Below are 25358 nucleotides of genomic sequence, written 5' to 3' on the forward strand. Positions count from 1 at the left end.
TATATAGTATTTTGGCTGTTATTCAAGCTAGTTTAACATATAAACTAATTTGCTTAAAAAAAAAAAAACATTTAAAAGTAGTAGAAAGGTTTGGCAGTATTTCATTAAGAACTTGTGCATACAGTGATCGCAATATCTACACTGACCTCATGTAAAGTATGTGATTGGTGAAAGGCTTGCATCGAGACAAAATACAACTACATCATGTGGTAAGGAGTTCCTGTCAGCTGTTTCACTAGGTGGTTTTTTTTTTTTTTTTAAAGCATGTGCTAGTCCTTAAAATAAACCATGCACTACGCAAAAAAATTCTGGAATACTATATTGCTTAGAATGATGCTTCACTGAAAAGACCAGCTAAACATTTACAGCTGTTGCTTTTCATAAGGATAATTTATATACTTTGCTAACAGTTTTGGGGGGTGGGGGGAGTGAGCACTAGTTTGTGAATCATTGTTTGGATAAATAGTTATCATATAATATCACCAAGGCCTCTTAAATGTTCAAGCTTGTTTAGAGGCACAACACCAGCCCTCCCAAGTGTCCACACACACACACACACTTATTTTATTCACTGAAACTGCCATGAAAGTGTGACTAGCAGTGATTAAAATGGAGCACAGGGCTCTCACTTTGAGGCCAGACAGTGAGGATATGTAATATCTTACAGCCTGATGAATTGAACCCAGGCACTTAAAGCAGAAGTTCATAGTGGTAACTAAACCCTGTTGTCACTCAGTGCTCCACCAATACAAATACTGCAGCTATCAAAGGCTGACTGTGACGGCCTATCATCATTTCTGATGCTTTCTTTGTGTAATGAAATAGCCTTCAGTTTTGCTATTGAGTAAGCAATTTGATACTGGCACCAAATACAGTTCAGGAAACTGCCATACTGATACTGAGAATTGAAATGAAAGACGGTGTAACCACACTTTATTAGACCTGTTACAGCTCTGAAACCCAGTAAGTCCCTTCCAAGGACTACAAAAGACCATTTTGTGTACCTCACATACAAACTAAAGGGAGTTCAGACTCTGTGGTCAACAAATCAACTTTTACCTGCCAGAAGTTAAGTGAAATGATCGTTGAATCACATAAGATCAACATGAAATTCCATTTCAGTGCACTGGTGCATGTCCGACTTTGTGTCATGAAACCATTTTAAGTCCACTCAGCGTCTTATTGATTATTGCAAATCTTCTTCACAGTCTTGCTTAGAAGCAGCGAGTTGTTCATTCGGCAGGTATTTACTGTGGAAACAACATCTGTTATTGCACCAACACAAATAATGATTCTCTTCTATCTGGAGAAAGCTCTCCAAAATATTCCCTTATTAATTCAGTAAGGGAGCCACAGAACTCAGAGCGACTGTGAACATAATTAAAGAGTAAGAAAACCACTTTATAACTCAATACGACATGAACACTTATGGTTTCAGTTATACTAGTTCAAAACAGACCTGTTTCAAGGAACAACAACAGTAATATTTTTTAATATACTATAAAAGAGAACATATCAAATCCTGTGTGTCAAAGGCACACCAAGGCAGACTAATTTAAAGTGAGACATGCCACTATCATGGGCCGGATTTATCAAAGGTTTTAAGCCAGAGTGCTATTTCAATCCAGGAAAAATCCAAAAATGTTAAATATTACAAAACTTTAAGGCAATTTAAACACTCTTTTGGGGTTCTTAAATTAGTCAAACCAGTAGCTGCTTTGGGTACAAGTTTTGTAAAATGTATAGTTTTCACAAAAAAACTAAGACATAGAAATGTTTAACTTTGAAATAAAGATCCTCCATGCTTATTCTGTCTGCAGGAGCTCTTCCCATTGGATTGGCTGTGAGAAAACCTCCCTCTCCAACCACATTTCATAGCTGAAATGGAAGTCCTCTGGGAGCTCCATTCTCTGTCCAAGCACGCTCTGCAAACAGTTATCGACCGGGGTGAAGTCTGTGTTCTGGTTCTTGTCGTATCTGCGGCTGTTGAACTTTTCAATGCTCTCTCTCAGCGCACACTCCTCAGCTTGGAAATCCCAGGGACGGGCATCAATATCTGCAAACAGCCAGACACGGATATTTTAACTGGAAAAATAATGATATTAAGAGAGAACAGAAAAGAATAACATCTACTACTACTGAAGCATTGAAACCTTGCATATTAGCAACCTATACAAACTGTGACCGCCTTTTACCTAGAAATAATGTCATACCATTTCCATAGGCCCAGTCATCGTTGAGGCGATGGCGTACTTTCTGATAGATGGCGGACATGGTTTTCATGTTGCTCTTTCTCCACTGACGGCCGAGGTATTTGGTCTGGATTTTCAACAGTTTTAAAACATACAGCTGCATTATAGCCTGCTTCACCTTCAGGGAACGTTTCAGGATTGGAGCAGATTTAAAAACCACCAGCATCTTTGAAAAAAAAAAAAGCAAGGACAGAGCATTTCAGAGACTTTGTTTCATTTGCAATCCTCCTTCATTTTACAAGAGGGTTGTCACTTTATGCACTCCTTCCTTTGTGGTAGTCCTGCCCCACACTGTGATACTGCTTGCATTCTTACCATTGTCCTTGAATGCTTCCATTTAGTCAGCTTGTTTAGAATCCGCAGCAGGTTGATGCAAGAGAAGAGGTTCCGCCAGCAGAACTGGTTGTTGTCTCCAGCTTCCTACCAGCATAAGGAGAGATTCAACTTCACAGTAAAAGCAGTGCCTTGTGTGAAACACTAAACAGATTTATTGTTGTGCGTTATATATCAAATCGGTAAATCATATATATATATATATATATATATATATATATATATATATATATATATACACATATACATACACACAGTATATATTTTTTATTATTATTATTATTATTATTATTATTATTATTATTATTATTATTATTATTGCTGTTTTTAATATATCCTTTTTTTATTTAGGATTGTTAAAATTATATGGAATTGACAAAAGAAAAAACACACTATACATGTTTTGTAGTTTAAATATTTAAAAAATCTATAAAATCGAGAAACCCATGTACCATTTATGATAATAAAATACAAATAAAATATAAAGAAACGAAAACTGAAATGTAATTCCTGGAGTGGTTAAGTTTCTTACCAGGCTTTCAGCAGTTAACTCAGGCAGCTCATGAACCACACAATGTGGAAAATCCAGAAAGCAGACACTAAAAAAAGAGTCAAGTCAAGTGGGGTGGAAATGTACGTCACATACATTCTTCCTGCAAAGGATACAAGGCTGGTGTACGGTCTGCATGTGGATATCATCTTGTACCTTATAGTAACAACTGCCCAAGCAAAATGGTTCCCAAAGACACTTGCTAATGCATGTCCTTAACAGTCATCATCACAACTGGATGATCAGTTCATACAAGCTTATCCAATCACCCCAGGCACGATGGCCACTTTAACAGCAGAGACTAAACAATTCTAATTACTGCCACATGTCTATAGAAATTACTGAGTAGATTTAATAAGAAAAACCCCAAATACACATATGGGTATAGTATGTACCGGACTAAAATATGCATGATGAGTGTGTGACGACTACAATCCTATATGCCTTCTGCTTTTCAGCTACTGTGCATATTGATTTCTCTGTAGAAATCTAGATTAATGCCGATGTTACTGATACTGCACTCCAAGCTATTTCAGTACTTTGCAGTTTCACAGTACCTGTTTTTAGCACTGATGTAAGACATGATGTTCTGGTTGAAAAACTTCAGTATTAAAGGTATACAGTTGGCAAACACCAAATGCTGGGAAACATATTCAAACTGCAATAAATAAAGAATAACAGGAACAAGCTAATAAAAAGTGCAAATGTTTAAGTATCTTGTTAATAAAAATAATCCACTACGACATTATGAAACAAGGTCCCTTGAATTGTATTAAATAACGTCAGTGTCATGCATTTTCAGTTTTCTTTTGGTTAGATAGAAGTGCCTCATCAGTCAATTTGCTAATGGATCAGTGTTGCTTCTCTGCCACAGTAAATACGGATATTCTTTATTTTTGCCATAAAAGCACCCACTGGCTTTTCTTTATTGTTACCACCAATAATATGTTAACAAAATATTAATTCATTTTTTGTATTCCCTTTTAATCAAAAATGTTTGCACTGGTTTTTGAAATTTACACCCAATACTTTCCCATGATGCATTGTATTTTTCCAGTACAGGATGAAAGCCAGTGAAGCAGCAATAGAGATACATAGTCAGGGCCTGGGTTCTCACCTGGTAGATGTGGTTGAGTTTAAAGTGCTTTAGCAGCAGAAGGAGGAGCCCGGATATGGCCTTGACAATAATTTCCTTATGTCTGTTCACATCGATTCCCAGCTTCATGCTTTGTAGGACTGTGATGCTATTTCCCATAGAGAAAATAACACAGTGCTCAATCACACAATACATCACCTCAATAACCTTCAAATTACATATTATATATATATATATATATATATATATATATATATATATATATATATATATATATATATATATATATAATTTATTTTGGAAACATGACAATTTATTTTGCAAGAACTGTAGAGTAATCCTCTGAGATTTTGCCTATAGCTGTATCGCTGTGGAGTAGTGGTTAGGGCTCTGGACTCTTGACCGGAGGGTTGTGGGTTCAATCCCAGGTGGGGGACACTGCTGCTGTACCCTTGAGCAAGGTACTTTACCTAGATTGCTCCAGTAAAAACCCAACTGTATAAATGGGTAATTGTATGTAAAAATAATGTGATATCTTGTAACAATTGTAAGTCACCCTGGATAAGGGTGTCTGCTAAGAAATAAATAATAATGCATTGGTATCATGTTGTCAGAATATGTACAATTTCATACTGGTAATTGTATTGAAAGAAATATTTAAACCTAAGATTATGTTTAGGAATTTATATTTGACGTATAAATGTTGTTTCCTTAAAATTGCAATTATCACGTACAATTGTTACTACACATGAACTTTCTCCAATGAAAAATATATTTTACTTTTCATATATTCGTACAGGTATTTTTTTCTCCCCCACTTATCACTGAACCAGGATGAACAGAAAATCAATTTGCTTTTTAGATCTATCTTTGTTTGAAGCAAATCAGATAGTTGACCCAAAAACATCACTTTAAAGCTTCAGAAAAAACAAAGCACAAAAACAACAGCCTCCTTTTTTAAAAACTTTCTACCAAGAGAACTGAAGCATTGAACACTTTCATGTGGTCAGCATAGCCAAACCCTTACGGCATTTCTTCAGGTAACACATCAGCCAGGATGTTGATCGAGTCCGTCTTGGCCTTTGAGGTAGGGGCTGCAGCAAGCAGAAGTTTCAACAGGGCAATCTGCAGAAACAGAAATAATGTTTTGAATATTCATACAAGCACAATAAAGAGCTGAGAAGTTCACATCACACCTCTATCTGAAGACATGGCTCCAGTGCTCCCTCTTGTGGAAGGTGAGAGTTTTTGCGCTCGAACACTAGCAGGTTCATTTTAGCTGTCAAATCCAGAGCAGTAGAAAATATTCTGGACTGCATTAGTTTAAATATTCCAGTTACTCAGTAAATACGGTTTGCCCTATTCATCTGCCTACCTGCTCTGATGAATACACACAACAAGGACAGGTTGCAAAACCAAACAAACAAAAAAAGCCACACTTTGCATAATGATCTACTAATCTTTGTTTTCTTCAAATTAAATTACTCAGGCATTTTAAACTCACATCACAACTTGTTTAACTGAGCTTTATAAAATGATATGGTGCAGATTATGATTTCACAAACCCCAATAAGCAGTAACACTTTACTTCAGGTAGCATTAGGTCATCCCAAGATGCGAGTCTGTCCCAAGCATTATCCACACTCCCAGTGCAACTTACCACATACTGAGACAGGTTAGATAACATTCCCTGGTAAAGAATTTCAATTGGGCTCTCTTCTACCTCTTCTCCCTGTCAAATCAACATGAAATCACTATTTTTCACTGGTTTGAGGCCAAGAAATACATATATTTTTACATCTATTAATCCAAGTTCTCTCCAGTACAGTAGCACTGCACAAACTGCAGTATACCAAAGCTCTTTGTAGCCTATTACAGTATGTGACATGGAGGTTGTGGGCAGAACAGAATACTTCTAGTGCCAGTAGGCTGGTGCCTTAGGAAGAGAGTCTCCTGTGCTGTGCGTGTCCTATTTTGTTGACAAGAAAAAAAATGGTTTTGTGGCCCTATACTATACATCTGTTATCGTTCATATTACAAGAGTAAAATAATCTTCTGATCCCACATTGAAGAGGGTCACAATGAAGTGAAATCTCCATTCTCTAAAGACAACAGTAAATACTAAAAACAGGAACAGAAACCTGTGGGATTTTCTAGTTTAAAGTGACCCTGCCACAATGTAAACTTTACCCCCATTACTGCTCATACTGACCAAGGTCATTGGGCACTGCTGCAATTCATCCTCTTTCTTGATCTGGACCTCTGCAATGGAGATGTACTTGTGCTGGTAACAAGAAACATATGAAGGATTGGCTTATGTTAACATTGAGTAAGCCGAAAACCTGATTTTAAAAAGAAGAACCGACGACCATAATGCAACAGCAATAGCACATCCAGTATCGGTCTGCAGTTCATGTTCGCGTGTGATCTAATAGTCCTGTGCAGCTAATGGAGTTCTTCACAGGACTGTTGAGACATTACTGAAGGACTTAGACCTTCAGCACAGCTGCTGCCAGCAAATAAACTATACAGTTCATCATATGCAACAGTGTGGACCATCACATAACCACTGCCACCAGGTCTGGAAATTCAGCCAAATGTGTTCCTGTTTGTTCAATGCCAAGTCATATTGCTTTTTAGCACGGAACACATTTCTTAGTTCAGAGTTCTCTCACATACCTGTTTGAGCGTTTTCACACTTTCATGGATGGGTCTTGGCAGCCCGACCAGGGTGTCAATATCACTGCAGGAGACAAACATACCCTTGTATACTCAAAACCTACTTACACATAGGTATCTGACGGTGGAAACATCACAAACGAAGGACAGTCTCTTCACAGGCAGTTTGATCATGCAAGCAGCATTAAAGTACAAGGGAGGAAAAGCTTATGTGTAGCTTGTGGTAAGTGAGCAAAGGCCAGACCACTATTCTTTTCTGTAAAAATATTATTTGGATCAAGAATAAAATGAATGTACTCATAGTACATTACAGGTAGGCTAGGCAGCAGTCTGTCCAGTGGTGGGAAAGCATTATCATGTTCAAAGAAAACACAGGCACCAGGGTTTAGTGTCTGGTCTCAGTGCTCCAGCTACAGAGCAGACAGCCGCCAGCCGCAGTGCGATCCCCTGGAGCATGCTAAGTGCTGCTGCTCAGCGTGCACCAAGCAGGGGAAGTACCGACAGGCAACTTGGCAGCAAAACTTCCAAGCATGTACACGCAAGCAATGGGCTGTGCCTTTGGAAAATAAAGGACAAAGGACATTCTCAAATAGCATTAGATCTATGGAGAAATATGGGATGCTGCAGTATTGCGTTGTACAGGAAAGCTATCAACGGACTTAAAAGTGGAATAAAAAAGGAGGTACAAAAATAATGGATTTTTCTCTTTCCCACGTGGCATTCATTTTATTTCATATTAACTTGCTGCTTTTTATTTTGTATTACCACTCAGGGGCAATGCTTTAACTCAATACATACAGATTCAATGCATCTCATTAACAGCACCAACAAACTCTACTAGTCCATCACAATGCAATTGTCAGCATGGAAGATGAGAAAGTGTTGATGGTGACAACAAACTGATGAAATGGCTACCAATCATAGAAATAAACACTGTGACTTTATCAGACTATTCAAAACACACCCAACGTAACTCTCAATTGCAACTGTACAATGAATCTATATAGAAAACACATTCCTACTGATGAAAAATAAATGCACTCCTGCAAAACTTACTTTCCCAAGGTGAAGCCGATGAATTTGTTTCTGCTTGTTTCCAAAAAGTGTTCAATATCCTTTTCTCTGTTATAAAAAAAAGAGTACAAAGTTTTTAGTGCATGGAAGCCTGTATAAGCATCCAGTGGAATTTTACTTCTTATGTGTGTGTGTGTGTGTGTGTATTTGTTTCTTCACATCAGTGGTTGAATATGAAATATATAGACACAGAAATCATGTTCCACAAAAATATTTTTATAATCTACACAGGTTATTCAGCTATTTTAATATTACAGAGGAAACATACCAGTGGCTATATAAAATACAGCGTATCAAAATAAACTAGTTTACAGTAAGACCATTTCGCAGCAACAGTGTCATATTGCCCTGCAAGGAATCACATCTCGTTTAGTGTCTGGCAGCCTGAAGTACCTTCAAATTGAATTACCTACAGTATTTATAATGTTTCTAATTACAAACTACTCAAATACAGTGTTAATGTCCGGAGCTGCTTCTGCATGCCATCAACATTTCCCCTAAGCTAGATCAGCCGCTATAGAAGCAAGAGCCTGTGTTCAAACGGAGTGACGTTTGAAGCTACTTGGTCTTTAATAAAACACAATTCTACTAGCACCATATATAGCAGTACGATCATTAGCGTCTATACAATAAAAGCAACACACAGTTTTGATGGTTTCAAGAAGACGAGCTATTTTTGTCCCAAACATACCTCGTTTAATTAATAAATCGGTATTCTTACAGTTATAATGACTTTCCCAGCAGTCAAAAAAATAAATAAATAAGCACAGGCAATGCTTTTTAGGTTTAACTTTCTGGCATTTTATACAAAGCTTGAGTTAAATAATTTAGCATATTGTTCAGTGACTCACGGAAGAACCAGAATTTTTGCATGACTTGACTTGCAAATATATATATATATAAGTACAGATAAGTCACATAAAGTCTAACTTATTTTCATGCAAAATATATTAGAGCTTTGAGCTCCTCTTTTGCACAATATTTCTGTCTATGTATCTGCATATATTTTTTATAAACTGAACTATTAAACAGACAACAGGCTATACATTATTAAGGCTAGTTTTGTGTTTGTTTGCTTCACAGTGATATTGTTTGTGGTCAATAAAGCAAATACAAATAATTGTTTTTGTTTTTATTGTAAGACCAAGTTTTTGTACAGCTGTCCAAAGTAACATTACAATTAAAACATAAGGCTGTAGTTAATGCATACCCTGTCGGTTAACATGAAAGTATGTACAGTATTTATTGAAAGTACTCATGACTTCAAGGTCACATTGCATTTTACTCACCCAAAATACATTTTACTCGCATAGAGGTCTATTCATAAAGGGTTAACGGCTGTCGTAAGGGGACAACAGGAGTACATGATTGGATTTCAACCATAGACGCTTATTTAATGACCATTGTTATTCATGGGACAATGGACATGTGTTGTTAAGCACAAGGACATTCATTCCTGAAGGAATATTTTAAACAAATTGAGATAAAGGTTAACGAATACCTCATAACGTTTTCATCGGTTCTGAATGTCAACTTGACAACAGTGAAAACATACATTACACCACTACTGAAGTTACTGCCAGAAGATATTGGAGTGTGAGATGCAACACTGTGTTTCCAGGATGTCCTGTCTCTGAATACAGGGACATGTAGCCTTGTATTTATTTTTGAGAATCAACCAGTGGGGACCAAAATTCTATTGACCTGTATTGGAATGTATTGTATTGAAACACCCAATGGGATCTTTAATGTCCACAGAGTAGACAGGACCTTGGTTTAACGTCTCATCCAAAGAACTGGGTCAATGACTGGCCCAGAGGGAAGATTTACCATGGAGGTTCCCCATCCATTTACTCACCAGGCTAAACCAAGCTTCGCTTATTTGACAATATCTTTCTCCATGGTCGTACAGCCTGACTGCAGTTCTTCTTCAACTCTTACCTGACTTTGGGTGCCCAAGGCAGCCCCCTGGGGAAGGACACTCTCTCTGAGGGAGGTCTGAGGGGAGGGGGAGGGGGAGGGGGCTGGATGATGACGTCTCTGTCCAGGGGACCCACCTCACCCTCAATCCCGCTGTCTGCATCGTCGTTGTCCTCCTCATCGTCCCGCGCTTCGTCGTTCTTGAATGGGTCGCGCTCATTATAGGTGTCCAGACTATCCTGTTTCACCAAGGGCTGCAATGTGGACATCATTAAATACCATCTTAAATCCCAGTGGTAACAATGTATCTGCTTATATGCGCAACAGGATGATCTGTAAACCTCCTGTGCTCTTTTGTGTTAGGCTTGTGAAGATGGTGCATAATGGTTTAGATCCCAGTCAAAGGAAACTGGGCCAAGCGGACACATTTTTCACACTGCCCTCTAAAAACCACCCAGTTGGGAAAAAAAATGGTTTATTGACTATGGAACTGTGATCATTTTAATGATCTCATCCCTAAAATCTGCGCCTTTTAACAAAACTTAGAATGATCATCCTTAAATTGACGTATAAAACGTTACCTTTCAAAAAACATGGCCAGTATTTTTCAATGTGAAAAGCAGCACTGGCAGCCAGTCAAATGCAAGCTTTAAAAGACTAAATAAATATGTAAAGGAGCATTGGACATGTATTCTATACACGGCAACAAAAACAGATATTGAGAATAAATAATAAATAAATATATCACAGAAAAACCTGTATTTAAGGTAATTTAAAACTATCTGCTCTTACCAGCCTGAATCCAAATTGTTCTTTTATCAGTACAAGTCAGTGCATCTTGAATAAGCAGTGGCCTATCACACACTTCCACAAGTATACATTCCTTTGTCTGGCAGGCATAAGGCAAGACTGAATTGTTTGGTGTGTTTGTCACATTGAGGATATGACTAATGTTTTGTATGCTCCTCTCAAGAAGGGCTCTCATTAAAACTGCTGCCGCTTGTGGTGTAATGCTGCTTGTTTAACTGCTGTTAAGCCAGTCCTACAGCTATTACAGTACAGTATTCCTGTTGAAAAGCTTGGAAGCCACACTCCATGATCAGAAATCTTTCAATTACGTTACAATACATACTGTTTAAGCTTATAAGTTTAATTTGAGAACAGAAGTGCTTAGCCAACCAAAGAAAAGTATTTGAGTCAATTTCTGATTTCTAAAATTAAAAAAAAATTTAAAAGTTTCTCTTAGGCCCAGTAAACATAGCAAAAAGTAAATTCTACACTAACAAAAGAGAGAGACTTATTAACAACCTGAGGAACAATTTTACCCAAAACAAATCTGGAATAACTTGAAGAAAGCAGGCGACACTGACTCGGAGTCCAGTGCACGGGTCTCTTACCTTGCGGCTGCTGCGCCCCCGTCTCTGCTGCTGCTGCTGCTGCTCCATGAGCTCCATGGCGGAGGCCGGGGGGGAGGCTGCCCTCATGCTCCGCACTACCTTGATACTGTTCTCAGGGAGGGGAGGCAGGCACAGTGTCTCCCGGGTCTTTACCTTCATGGCTTGCAGGTCCTCAAAGCCACCGAGAGTAAACTGAAAAAATACACAAACCACTTTAAAGCTTACACTGCCCAGCGGCTCTACGATATTGGTTCAGTTGTTGCTTTTGTTTGTTTGGTTTAGGATTTTACCATGCTTGGCTGCATTAGACTGCACTACAGTAGGTTTAAGATGAAACAGGAGTTCTCTCACCCCCTACCCCTGTCTGCCTTTTTTTCCCCCAGTGTCTACTCATGACTGGTCTGCACACATTGCATGGAGGTAAATGAATCAACATTGCATACATGAGTTTAACTTCTCTTAGGGACAATGGGCCAAACAGGACAACGAGACTCTCAGAGATAAAACATGCGTGCGAGTCAAAGAAGGATGATTATCAATTGAACTGGTGTTTGAATTTTTCATGTACCGTCAGTTGAATATACTGAATAGATAATGTGGCACACTTCTGTAATTCTACCATCAGTTTCTGCATCCTCAGGCAAAATACTTTCCTGGGTCACTTCTGTTCTCAGAGCAAAGCCAGCTGCTTGCAGATAGACAGACAAGAGACTTCAGTCTGTGAAACTTAGACATACATTTTCAAACTGCCTACCTAATACTGCTGCCAAACTGGCCTTTGAAAAGGACCAAGTCCATGAAGCCATTAACGCAAACCGTATGTTTATAATAGACAGGTGACAGATGGTCAGGTTCCTCCGTACATCTCTTTTTAGTTCAATAACAGTGATGTCTAGTGATCAGGCATCAACCAATATGTACCAATATGGATCAACCCATAGACACACAGAAGGCACTGTTGGGGTTGTGTTATAACAGACTGCTGTAAAATATTCATTTCTATCAGTAAGAGTTTCTCACCAGCAATGTCTTCCAGAGGAGGAGAAGGACCTTCTTCATGGGGAAGTGAGGAGCGTTCATGCTGCAGAACTTGGTAACCATTGTAAAGAGAAGCAGAGCAAAAGGTTCTCCATTGTACACCTGGGTACCTGGGAGGGTGGAAAGAGGTTTTATTGGACCTAGCAGTACTGCTTCTCACTGGAAACAAACAGATGAGAAATGTATGATAGCATGATAAAATAGCATGATAAAATATTTTCAACACCGTGGTTAGCAATGGTATACTGCAGAATTACCATTTTATAAGGGAAGCCATTGTCTTTTAAAGTACATAGCACCAAGGCAAGTCTATTCATTTTCATTTTCAACTTGGCAAAGTTTAGGTAAAACAAATCTGTCGGTGACATATGTCCCATGCCAAGGCTATACATTTAAATGTTTTCAGTAACATGAAAAAATATCACCATGGACAGATATCCCCCCCCAGATTATGATGCACTCAATAATAAAGAACGCCCTTATCAAGCTTGATCAGAATGTGACAAGCTGTTTTCTAGGACACTGTTATTCAACCTTTTGCAAACAGGGACCGGCTCAGGGTCCTTGTTATACAAGTGGTCCTGCTGGACCTCTTTATAATAAGGCCCACTGCAAAGCAAACCTTATGGGGCTGGGTTTTTTTGTTTTTTTGTTTGTTTTGTTGGTTTTTTTTTACATTTTATCCCAGTGCAAAGTAAGCAGAAATCCCAGGGACCAGAAGGAAGCTTTCATGGACCGGTTACTGAGAAAGACCAGTTATTAAAAAACACCACAGTTGAGAAAAAGTATCTCAACTGTGGTGTTATTAATCATGATCCAGGCATACTTCCTTCTTGTTTTAAACAAGACAATTCATCTATTTCAATCTACCTGCTTACATAATCATTATTGTGGTGCTGGTGCATGTTTTTAATCCAACACCATCTTCAGTTACATTTTTAAAATATTTTCACTTTTTTGCATTTTAGCTATACCAACCATCTTAAGATTATAAATATACATTTTTTTGCACATGATTTTACTTTGCAAGCAAGAGTTATAAAGCTAATCCAATTATGGGACATTTAATTATGTAGGTACAACTATGTAAACACTTCCCTAACAGCAGGTTATTAATTTCTATATAGTTTAAAAGGTCATAAAATATATAAAATATAATAATCGTCATAATCATAATCAATGGGCCATGCAGAGCGCCACCACCCTGAGACATATTGAAATTAGTGTGATGAAATGCTAAGGAAGGGCAGCATCCTGTCAGAGTGCAGTATGTAATCTGGGGCTAGAAGGAACGTCCCAGCAAGTGTGAGAGAAATCTTACCCATCTATACATTGTTACTATTGCGTACTGACATGCACACGCACACACTCACTCAGTTCTGTTCTGAAGGTCTCTCTGACAGACCGCCACTCTGTCTTCTCATCTTCAGTCTCCAGGCGAATGGTTTCCACCATGAGGTACATGTTGTTCAAGAGGACTCTGCAAGACGTCAGTACTAGGTAGTCAGAGGAACAGCAGCTCTATCTCGCCATTAGTGTGTAAGAGAGGAAACATTTTGAACTCATGTCTCTAGGTCCTGGGCCTGTATTGTAATAACAAACATGTGAACACTTTCCACGCTGTATTTCTATACTTAAAACTGAGCCTTGTTCATTTTTTATTATTTTTTTTAACTGGACAGTATTTAGAAATGTAATAGAACCACAAATTCCAATATTTAAAAGACAACTTTATACACACAGAGGTAAACAGTTAGACAAAAGTAATAAATGGTCTATCTGAAATGGAAAAAGTTCCTAGAGAATGACATTCCACCCCCAACACCCCCACCCAACCCAAAAAAACAGCTTGGTCCTTCATCTCTTTAATAAAGAGAGCCATACTGACACACAATGTGATCTTCACAATGTAATGAGTCTCACTGTGAAAGTGCCAGCTTGAAAGCACTGGTATCCTTTATTTTTAAGTGGCATTCTCTACAGTCAAGCTAGACAGTGGCCTTCTATATTACTAAAGCTTTCACCTTTTTTGCCAGTTTACCTGCTAACCTCTGTTGAAGAAAAACCTACGGTTTTGTCAAGAACTTCCAGGAGCCAATTCAATTAACTTTTAGTTGAGAAAAAAGGGGGGTTGAGGAAAACTCACAGGATAAACAGACCACATTTTTTAATTATCAATGATGATGGACCCCCCAACCAATATCGTCAAGTTGACGTGTGGGATCTGAACTACAGTCACATGGCTCACCCAGAACTCCAGTACTTTTACAAGATGAGCCAAAGGGAACCCTCTGGAAACAGACATCTGTTGCCAATACAAAAGAGATGGGGCCCTCACCTGAACAGGTTCACCACCGTGCAGGTGTAATCCTTACCTGAGCTCTGTGCTGTCTGCTAGAGAAATAGCTGGCTTCCTCACTGCACTGCTGCAAGCCTGGTTATTACTGAAAAAAAAAAAAAACTTAAAATAGCGGATTAGCACCACTCATTGGCACTATGTAAAAATATAGTGTGTATATGTGATGATGCCCAGAAACGTCTTGTGTCATTGCTGCCTAGTAATGCTGCTGGGAAGACTGGCAGATAAATCTCTTTCTTCCACATCTTTTAATTACTCAGTAGAGACAGATTGGGATGCAATTTCACAGCTGAAACCAAATTAGCACTTACAACCTTCTCATTAAAAACCTGCGGGACCACCAAAATACTTATAATCCAGGCTCTTTCTCAACACTACGGAACTGTTTCAAATCAGCCCAAGCAGTGCCTAATACACCATGCTGTAATTATAAAGTTTTTAAGAATACCACAATATATGGGCTTTGTAGTATCGCTTATGGGTGCAATAATCATTCTGGCCAATTAAATAGACACTGCTGGAAAACTGCTGTGGGCCACTACTGAGGTAAAGGTTCTGAAACTTGAATGTGTTCTCAGTGGCACCATGTAGAACAGAAACGTGGTCTAAGACCAAGCCCTTAAACTTTAAAAGAGTCAGACGCTTATAGCAGCATGTAAATACTGGAAATGCCTTCATATATATATAGTCCTTTTATCTGTGATTTTGAATAAAATCATAAATAGAAGCCATAAATTCGAACAACAAAGTGCAAACTTTGTTTTTTGAGTTATCTATTTTTTAGGACATGTAAATAAGAACTTTTAAAATACATACAAAAGCAAAATATAAATACTATATGTACTAGACGAGTGAACTTTACTACTGAAAATCTATATGGCAGTCTAAATGGTAAACAAACATTTTAAAGTAGAAACTTTATTCAGTTAAACATAGTAGATTTACAGCTACACTATAAATACATGAAAAAGACAAGAATAAACAAACAGCCACCTACTCTATTTCCATGCTGAGCAGCTCTAAGAGGGCAGTGAAGGTCCCCATTTCATATAGAAGGAAGGTGTTATGACGAGACCAATACAGCACGTCCAGTTCACAATCGCACTCACCAAACACACCTAGGGGCACAGCGAACAATTCATACTACAGGTTCAAAGAGATTTGGCTTGCTTGTTGCATGCATGTTTCGTGCAGAGAAGCTTTGGCATTGCAGTATGTGCTGGCTTTGTGACTCAACGCCGAAGGGAGCGAGTTATCAGCTGCTATCAGCTGTTATACCTTGTACTAGGTAGAGAATTGCTCTCGACACCTTCAGCCTTTTATCTCTATTAGTAACCTCCAGTGCATCCAGCAGCCTCATCACATAGGCCTTCTGATCTGAGATGTCCAGTTCTATCCATCTCTTGTCCTTCACTGTTTGAAGACAAAAGAAACAATTAGAGATAATCAAATTAACAATATATGTGTTGCAGCACAATATTAAATGGAAAGCAATGGGCCTGTTTTAATTACTGGAACAGCGGGGGATCTAAATATTGCCACCTTCAGATAATTTCATTTGGTTATACAAAAAACATTGCATGTAAATCTCTACTTTTCTATTTAAAAAAAGCATGGAAAATTCTAGCAAGGGTTCTATTTCATAATTTCAAAATTTAATGCAGCATGCTATAGTACATTTATAATAAACCAATAACTGCACCGTATGCTTTTCATGTTGAGAAGTTGACTCAATATATACAAATATTTTATATTAAGAGCTCAAATTGATCCCTAGGTGCTATCTCTATCCTTGCCTATTAAATTAGACCGCTCTGTTGATTAGTGTAGTAATGAAGGAGGATTTTTGTGGCATCTAAAGTAAACTGTGCAGTATAGTTTTATCTTAACACAGTGGTTTTGTAGTCTAGTATTGCCTTCCCCTTTGCAGCTTCAAGAGCATATACAGTAACTATAACAACTTGGGTTTCCTTTCCCTTACAGCCCCTTGACTGGAAACTATCCTCAAAGCTTTTGACAAGTGGAATATATGCTACTGCCCTTCATTCTGAAACCATACCAGAACCACATAGTCCAGTTTCAAACAGCAACCTGGTATGGGAATGAACACAGACATCTTCTTCTTGCTGTTTAGAATCACTTAAGATATCATATTCTATTTCAGTCATCACATTCTGGTGACTTTTTAAAACTCTGAAGTTTAAAGCAACCGTGTAGCTTCATCAGGGCTCGTCACAAATATGTCTCCACGTTCAGCTGGTACATGAGAGTGTAACCATTAACTCTCTGCCCCAGTGGATGCAAGTAGCATTTGAATTTTGAAGGATGTATTTATTCCCTGAAAGAAAACTACATGTAAGCCCAAATTGCTCACAGGTAGTGTACTACCAAAATAGTGTAATAAAAAGGTGAGTTATATTTATTTTTGCACGTAAACCAAGCCAGTGTTGACTGGTTACTTTAAATGGAGCATTGTTCGATGTATAAACATATCTAACTGTCCTTTATCGGGATGGGGCATGCCTTGCACATAGTTGTACAGCAACAGTCTAGATTGGTGAACCAAGACTAAGATTCTATGTATTATTTGTATTTTGTGTGGAGGGGGGTGTTGTTGTTAAGGAGAGAGGGTTATTTCCGAATTGCATTTCGTGTTATAACAAGATATATTGTATGTTTCTTTACTGCATGTTCTAAACACAATATGCTAAGTTTTATGTCACACTCAAGTTTCATTCTTCAAAAGGATCTTGGCACCTCAAGAGTTAAAGCCAGTTCTAATTCTCTGGCAGTTTGTCTGTCCCAGGGAATGGTGATCTTGTAGATCAAGAAAAAGTTTTGCTGAATCACAAACTGGTTCAGCAATACTTGCATTTTCAAGAATATTTTTTTCAAAAAATGCAGGGTAATTATGCAATGTTTTTTATTCCGCTTCCAAGGTTATATTTTTAACTACTTTGTTCTTGGTTTCCCTTTTCTAAGCATATTATTGTAGAATATGTTCAAAAAAAATAAATAATAAAACACAAAACTGTCTGAGCCTCAAAATTCGAAAATCAGAAAATACAGATTATTCATTTTCCTGAACAAAGCCATTCAAGAATATGTTACAAATGTCAACTGCATACATGGGAATCATTTTGGATTACAAATATACCAACTTGTCAGGATAACCATATTGTATCTTTAAGAGAAAACTGCATTGTGGCACAGAACTTTAAAAACAGGCCTTATTTAATCCTGGTAAGAAGCACTGCTGCAAAACCAGCACTTGCTGGGAGTAACAATGAGGGGATACAATCTAATTGCTGCAGAAGACTCCTAGGCTGGAGGTGAGCTTGCCAAGTCCCTTGGTATGAACAAACTGCTCTTTGGCAAGTGCCCTTAAAGCCAAACCGCACTGGGGGAATGAAAACTGGAGCACACTGAGGTAGCACATCCTCTTGATGCAATAAGACAGCTGCAAGAACTGTAGAGTAATCCTCTGAGACAAATTAAGAGATTCTGCCTATAGCTGTATCGCTGTGGAGTAGTGGTCAGGGCTCTGGACTCTTGACCAGAGGGTCGTGGGTTCAGTCCTAGGCGGGGGACACTGCTGCTGTACCCTTGAGCAAGGTACTTTACCTAGATTGCTCCAGTAAAAACCCAACTGTATAAATGGGTAATTGTATGTAAAAACAATGTGTAAAAAATAATGTAATTGTATGTAAAAATAATGTGCTATCTTGTAACAATTGTAAGTCACCCTAGATAAGGGTGTCTGCTAAGAAATAAATAATAATAACAATAATAATAATAATAATAATAATAATAATAATAATAATAATAATAATAATAATAATAAGGACCGCATTTGAATTTAATATACGGTATGTTTGTTTTCTGATTTTAATCACAGATGGCATTTATAATATTAAAGTTATACTATGTATTTTTATACATTTCTCACATTACAAGATCGTGTTTTACTTTTATTACCCTGCTCTAGTTTCAATGGTATGGTGTACGATAAGATAATCGTTGTTAAACACGCAGAACTGCGCTGTTCGAATATATGGATAAGCTGTACTCTCCTAAAGGGCAGTATTAGTATGCTCTTAGTATAGATCACAGTTTGTTTGTTTTACTTACTGACCATCTGGGCTAGTCATTAGTTAGCTGTAGTTAGGAGATGTATTTACGGATTGAGTGGGCAATGACTCTAAACAAGCTAACCTGTGCAACACTGGAGTTACAGTTGAGAGAGTAGAACAAGCCCAGGTCTGTGTGAAGGGCAGGGGATTTTGCAGATCTATTATAACAGAGACAACAAACTCCATTAGTACCAGAGCTAAACAATAAGCGTCACCTCTGTATATATAAAAGACAATCGAATACAGTTAGATTTTTTAATTCGCAGCTACCTTGGGTCCTGAAATCTTCTTCAAAACAATCTCTGTTTAAGGCAAATTCAGGTTCTTCAGTGTAGCTGTAAAGTTCTGGAAAGAGCAGAGAAAAACAAGGCTATACAAGGAGTATAAATCACTAAACGACCTACTTCTACATATGCATTAAATACTTGATCAGTGTTGGCAAATGACATGCTGCTTGCATTCAATATTTCATTCTGAACTAGGAGACCAACACAAGTACCTTTAACAATACTGACATAAAAACCCCGAAGCAACATTCCCTGTTACAGTTGTTTGCAAGCGTGTGAAGAAGGCTTGTATAGTCTCTCATTACAAGTTTTATTTTAAGTGGCAGGTTACTGTGAAAAGTGCTCAAGTTCCCTCAAAACCCATCTTTTTTCTTTGCATGCCTCTTTATGGAAAATTATTCACAATGTTGTTTCATTGCTACTGTAGTAAGAGCAGAAGTTTTACATTAAGTATGGGTTGTTGGACACAGGGCATGTCTTACAAATATTTAGCAGCAACCTCACATGAGACAAATACACTGACACAGTAATTTGACCACATATTAAGACTGTTCAGCCTGAAGAAACCCTCAGGGAAATCAGCATCTTTCTTGGTTATTGCAAAACTCTCACCTACATAGGATAGGATACCCATGGGTTTAATTTTTTAGGAATCATATAACAAAATACAGGCCAGACATAATATATTATGGTGTCAGGGAAAGCCACAAATAACACGTTCAATGGAATACTTGAATCATAGATCCAAGCAATAGGTTTTAATTCACTAACTGCAACAGTTGGTATTTCTTTGTATGTAACAGCCCGATTACATATTCTTTAAGTCATTTTATGACTGATGAACAATTGTGGGTCAGCTGTGGGGCCACTAACAAAGTGACTGACCACATTTGGCCCCTGGGCCTTCTGTTGAGTACCAGGGCTCTAAATATAAGTAGCCACTAAAAAGTTGTTTTTTTCATCTCAACAGATATTGCATAGATTAGTCTTTGTCAAAGGTCTTTTGAGAAAGCTGCTAATATTGGTCAGTTTTAGAATTGTTTTAATGTATTTATTTTCCACATAAATAGTTTAGTATTCTGACTAAATCAAGCTTCAAGGTCTGTTAATTTGCATTTTTTTCAAGCCCTTTAAAAAAGAATGTCATATGGAATTAAATCTTGGATAGAAATAGCCTTTGGATATGTGTAATTGGCATGAAATGCCTGAGCAGAAAACCGTTCGCTGAAAACACAGAGCACTCAGACGGAGGCCATAGAAAGGCTCCTTGCTTATGCCCATCAGGAACAAGCAAACCAAATAAAGTCTGGCATCTGTCTTGTCTCACCTGAAAGCTCTGCAGTGATGCTGTCAGTGTCTCCATATTCAAACTCCAGGCTTGGGGATTCCACAGAACCCTAAAACACACAGTGTTAGTTAGTTCACATAAACAGTGTTAATATTCGCTTTTTATTTTCTTTTATTTACCTTTGTATTAGCTATGCTAAAAAAAATGCTTGATCAGCAACGTTTGGAAATGTGTTACATTCACCCAGAGTACGTCAAGGAGGCACAAAATTATCCAGCGATTTGACAAAAATACGAGATGGTGTTGGTGAAAACACACAATCATAAATCACAAGATTTCACCACAAATATTTCATCATCTTAGGATCATGATTTCCTTAGGAGATACACACACTGCATGCAATGTCCTGTAATCAGACCGAAGGACAAAAGAACAACAACAAAAAAAGGAATGACATTAATTATTTACAATATATATATATATGGAAATATTACCAGCTGTAAATGGAACATTTTGGTCATGCTCCAGAGCAGCTACTGCATGTGATAATAAAACACACACAAACACAAAATAACTATTAATCAAACAAATCCCTAACATTACGAAAATATCGTGTCATCCCTTTCCTTATACAGATATTTATAGGCTCAACAATAGCAAATACCATTATGCCAAAAGAGTGGAAATTTCAAAAGGGGAGGACACAGTGAGCTGAAATTGGACACAGAAAACTGTCTACAACGTTTATATTTACATTGTTTTTAAAGTAGGAATTAGGATATTGGGGCAATTAGGACACATGGTTCTTAAAACTGCAATGGGTTAGATTCTGAAATGTGTTATTAGCACAGGTTTTTTTTGATAAACAATTAAGAAATAACCTAAACACTTATAAGCCTCTAAAACAAATGTCTGAGTTGTTGCAACTTTATTGGGTGCCTTTTCTGGTGATTTGGAGCAAATAGCTTTAAGAATCTAGTTCTTTGCACATTTACAGTTTTTTTCAAAAGTATCTGGCTAAAGCCCCATTTTATGCTTCTCAAAATTGTTAATCCAGTTTTGTATAATAAGCACTGTCCTGTACATTACATAATCTCTTCATAATCTGGTACATTTGGCAGTCTTTAAATCCTGGGGATTTCGCACTGAATGGAGACAGTTCTACCGTGATAAAGGTTATTGGGTTCTTTTCGAGCTTCGTTTACATTACACATTAATATTGCTTAATGATTTTATCGTATTACAGACGGTATTTGTGTACACTCCCTACTTCTTTCCTGTAAACCACTCTTTTCCAGCATGTAATTCATCTACATCATTGAAGAATAGAGAGGATATGTCATATGTACTTGAAAAAGTTTTGTTTCTTCAACTAAGATGTAAAAAATACCAAAGCATTCAAGCATCTCAAGTTCAGTTATTTGGAAAGAAAAGCAGACCAGAATGATTTTTAGAGACAGTGTAAAAATAGCAAAGTAACATACATCTTGTTTCATAAAAAAATAAATATCAATGACCTACATTAATCATGTGAAAAAAACATGTGTATTATACTGCATTATGGATTTCAGAATGGCACCTTTAGGGTTATTGTTAATGAAATAATCCCATAAATTGAATTTATCATGCAGATCACTCTGTCGATCTCTTACAGTTGACATCCTATGGTCATTTTGCCTCGACAGTGTCTGTCAGGTCAACGTATGCCATTCATTAAGGTAAGAAGCAATTACATTCTACGGGTGAATTTGTACTTTCTTTGGCTGTTGTAGCCTTGCATTCTGTGCTGGAGTGCCATCAAAGTGAATATACTGTACCAATATGAAAGCTTATTTTACAGGCTGTCAAAGTCCCAAAACTGGCATGAAACCCTACTAAAACTGTCTTGGTATTCAACCCACATTTGCAGTTTCTGAGAACATCAGGACAGTTTAGCTGTGCCTGCTATTTCCTATTCCTTTGCCAACATGACATACATCAATGAAGATATTTGCAAGAGATGTCATGGCTGTGTATTCCACAAGCAAAAGAATCCAAGGCTTACTGGTGACAGGAGACCATTTTCAACAAATCGTGCTATAAGCAGGAGATATGTAGGCTCAAGAAAGTGATTTGTTGAAGTGAAATAAGCATACTAATTACAATCTATCAACCAATGATTCCCCTCATTTCTGTGTAAAGGACAGATACAGAAGCACCAAACGAGTATGACATTTGGCTTATTAATTAATCAATATATACCACACAGAACAACAAGAATGACTTGGTTTACAGACAGATTGTATCTGTCTGATACAATCTAATACAAACTATCGGATACAAAGACATTTCAAACGGCTGAATACCAGGGTCCAATATATATATATATATATATATATATATATATATATATATACACACACACACACACACACACACACACACACACACACATATATATATATATATATATATATATATATATATATACATATATACACACACACACACACACACACACACATTATAGAATTCATGTTTAATCATCACCTCACTAACTAACTAACTGGGAGCTCAAAAGGGTGTTTATTTCTTGTCATGTTTCTTCTTCATTGACCCAGAAAAGTAAGACCCGAGGGACAAAGTGCTCCAATTTTGACTAACTTATGCTCCAACCAGAATATGCAATTAATCTAATTATTTTAAAAAATGTGCCTTTCGTTTTTATTTTTAACAATGCTATTGTTTTTATTATTATTATTATTATTATTATTATTATTATTATTATTATTTCCACTTCAATAGGACGGATCTACATTTTAACTGTCACCCTTTTCACAGTGTACACCGTCGTATTTAACTTAGATGTTGTGCTGCTAGTACAGTACCACCAAATACATTACTGAAAAAGAAAAAAATAAAGAAAAAAAAGTGGATTTAAACTAAATTAAGTTTAATTTAGGAATGTCAAGACCTGTACTAGACTATGGGCCGACCTAACCATATGGTGGAATATAATACACAGTACTTATATATAAACTTTGACGGCAGCAAAAATCAAGATGGGTCTTTGAAAAATGTTTTCAGTCCTTTCTCCATAAATATGCAGAAGGAAATGGTATAGTTCGTAACACATTGTGCCCATGTCTTTTACACTTTGCATCAATATTATTAACAGCTGATTGCGGATGGGCACAGCATTAGTTTTAAAAAGTCACTGGCTTCCAATTCAGTATTAACAATATACTTAGCTACTAACGACAAATCAGCTCAAGAAACACAGTCCCACACACACAGCCGTCACATCACATTTGACGCTTCCACACTTCTCCTATATCTATTTTTAGCTGTAGTTCGAAAGGTCATATATCAACTCAGATTATTTATGCTTTGGAAAGAGCCAGGATAAACGAAACTCAGCGGCACCAAACCCACTACATAGCTTTACAATACGCCGAAATAACATCCACCGCAGAACAAATCCCCCTCACCTCGGATTCTTTCCGCTGGTTCTTGAATAATTCTTTGACTTTAGGCAGGACTTTCTGTTTATTGCTGTTGTTGTCATTGTTCGACCCTTCCATTTGGGCAGCTTGCATGTGTCTGATCTGTCACTGCTATGCATTAGGATACTTGAAACGGTCACATTGTAGCTAGCTGGGGACTTCAAGTCCAGGAAACACCTCCTTGTTCACGGGATTGGTGGGACCATGACTAATGTGGGACAGGGCTTGCAAAAGATGCGGTTGCAAATGGTCGCTTGCAATGTCAGTTAGGTCTAATAAAGTACGGGAGGCATTGTCTGGAGGCTTGGGTTTCTTCTATGCACATGCCTTCAGGCAGCAGAGGTTGTGAATTGTGATAGACGTCAATCATGAAATAAGCAATAATCTGCTTGTATGTACCAATCCGTCTGTACTAGTCATCATTTGTGAATGGAGAAGCTACAGTGCACTAAATAGTCCCGGTGCCGTGGGGTCTATGACAAGGGGAAACAAATCCCATTAAAGCAGTCTTCCTGTAGAAGAAGATTTAATTAAACTTTTTCTTGCATGCTTTATTGCATTTCAAGATCCCAAGAGAATGTTTCATTTCACACTAAAATGGAACCCCTTGCTGTTAATTGCCTACATCCTTAGAATCTTTAGTCTGCTGAAAAGCAGAACGCATTCACTAGCCAGTAAATGTATAAGACTTTCATGCATTAGGGCCCAGTGGGACACTTATTGACCATGGTAAAATGTTATTATTATTATTTATTTCTTAGCAGACGCCCTTATCCAGGGCGACTTACATATGTTACAAGATATCACATTATTTCACATTATACAGATATCACATTATTTTTTACATACGATTACCCATTTATACAGTTTTTTTTTTTTACTGGAGCAATCTAGGTAAAGTACCTTGCTCAAGGGTACAGCAGCAGTGTCCCCTAGCTGGGATTGAACCCAATACCCTCCGGTCCAGAGCCCTAACCAAGACTCCACACTGCTGTAGCAGTTTACTGAATTACTACATTATAACTGGGAGACTGAACACTCAATATACTTTGTTTTCAAGTTTACACAAAAAACAGAGCTGGTGTCACTTAGGTTGTGGTTTATTAATGACGTTTAACCAGTCCTTTCTATTTTCGGACGGTCTGGGTTTTCGTTTACTTATTCTACTGTAACTGAAAGAGTCTGGAGGCAGTCCTTTGTTGTTTGCACTGTAAAACATTTTAATGTTATTGACTTCCCATACCATTGTTCAAAGATGACATACAGATGTATTGTTGTTGCTATTGCACTGCAGCAGTTTCTTCTCTTCAGCTGCTGTGTGCACTCTAATGGTCTCAAGGCTAACCACCCTTAAGCACCACAACCCTTCCATTCACCTGACCTCTACAATGCACTGCACGGAATAGATGTTTCCCAGTTCCCTTAAGATTGCATTTGAATTTCAGGAGGCAGCTTAGTTTAACAGTT

At 37.6% G+C, this 25358-nt stretch overlaps 1 protein-coding gene across 3 annotated transcripts; it reads right to left on the reverse strand.

Annotated features, from left to right (window-relative positions):
- Positions 1–48: 48 nt before the first annotated feature.
- LOC117414816 (striatin-interacting protein 1 homolog) lies at positions 49–24082 on the reverse strand. Of its 3 annotated transcripts, XM_059027415.1 has the most exons (21): positions 23877–24081; positions 20446–20515; positions 19102–19176; positions 15977–16111; positions 15696–15816; positions 14715–14783; positions 13713–13819; positions 12322–12449; positions 11302–11493; positions 9926–10158; positions 7967–8032; positions 6911–6974; positions 6444–6515; positions 5892–5963; positions 5259–5356; positions 4253–4379; positions 3693–3793; positions 3118–3184; positions 2568–2672; positions 2214–2418; positions 49–2056 (listed from the first exon to the last, which is right to left on the reverse strand). In XM_059027415.1, exons 1-21 carry the CDS (start codon positions 23982–23984, stop codon positions 1806–1808), a joined length of 2466 nt encoding a protein of 821 aa, XP_058883398.1. In that variant the 5' UTR covers positions 23985–24081; the 3' UTR covers positions 49–1805. The 3 variants fall into 3 exon arrangements, with proteins under 3 accessions (XP_058883398.1, XP_058883399.1, XP_058883400.1); XM_059027416.1 differs by lacking the exon at positions 2568–2672 and having other exon boundaries at positions 23877–24082; XM_059027417.1 differs by lacking the exons at positions 20446–20515; positions 23877–24081 and adding an exon at positions 18914–18989 and having other exon boundaries at positions 19102–19182.
- Between the last annotated feature and the right edge of the window lie 1276 nt (positions 24083–25358).

The sequence above is a fragment of the Acipenser ruthenus genome, chromosome 7 (genome assembly GCF_902713425.1).
Source record: "Acipenser ruthenus chromosome 7, fAciRut3.2 maternal haplotype, whole genome shotgun sequence".
NCBI lineage: Eukaryota > Metazoa > Chordata > Actinopteri > Acipenseriformes > Acipenseridae > Acipenser > Acipenser ruthenus.

Bases quoted from the DNA above. Each gene is read 5' to 3' on its own strand.
- LOC117414816 (XM_059027415.1), bottom strand. From the start codon at position 23,984: ATGCAAGCTGCCCAAATGGAAGGGTCGAACAATGACAACAACAGCAAT. The intron at 13,820-14,714 runs GTAAGGATTACA...GACGTCTTGCAG, and splicing joins GCAGACAGCACAGAGCTCAG to AGTCCTCTTGAACAACATGT. The intron at 5,964-6,443 runs GTCAGTATGAGC...TTGATTTGACAG, and splicing joins AGCAGTGCCCAATGACCTTG to GGAGAAGAGGTAGAAGAGAG.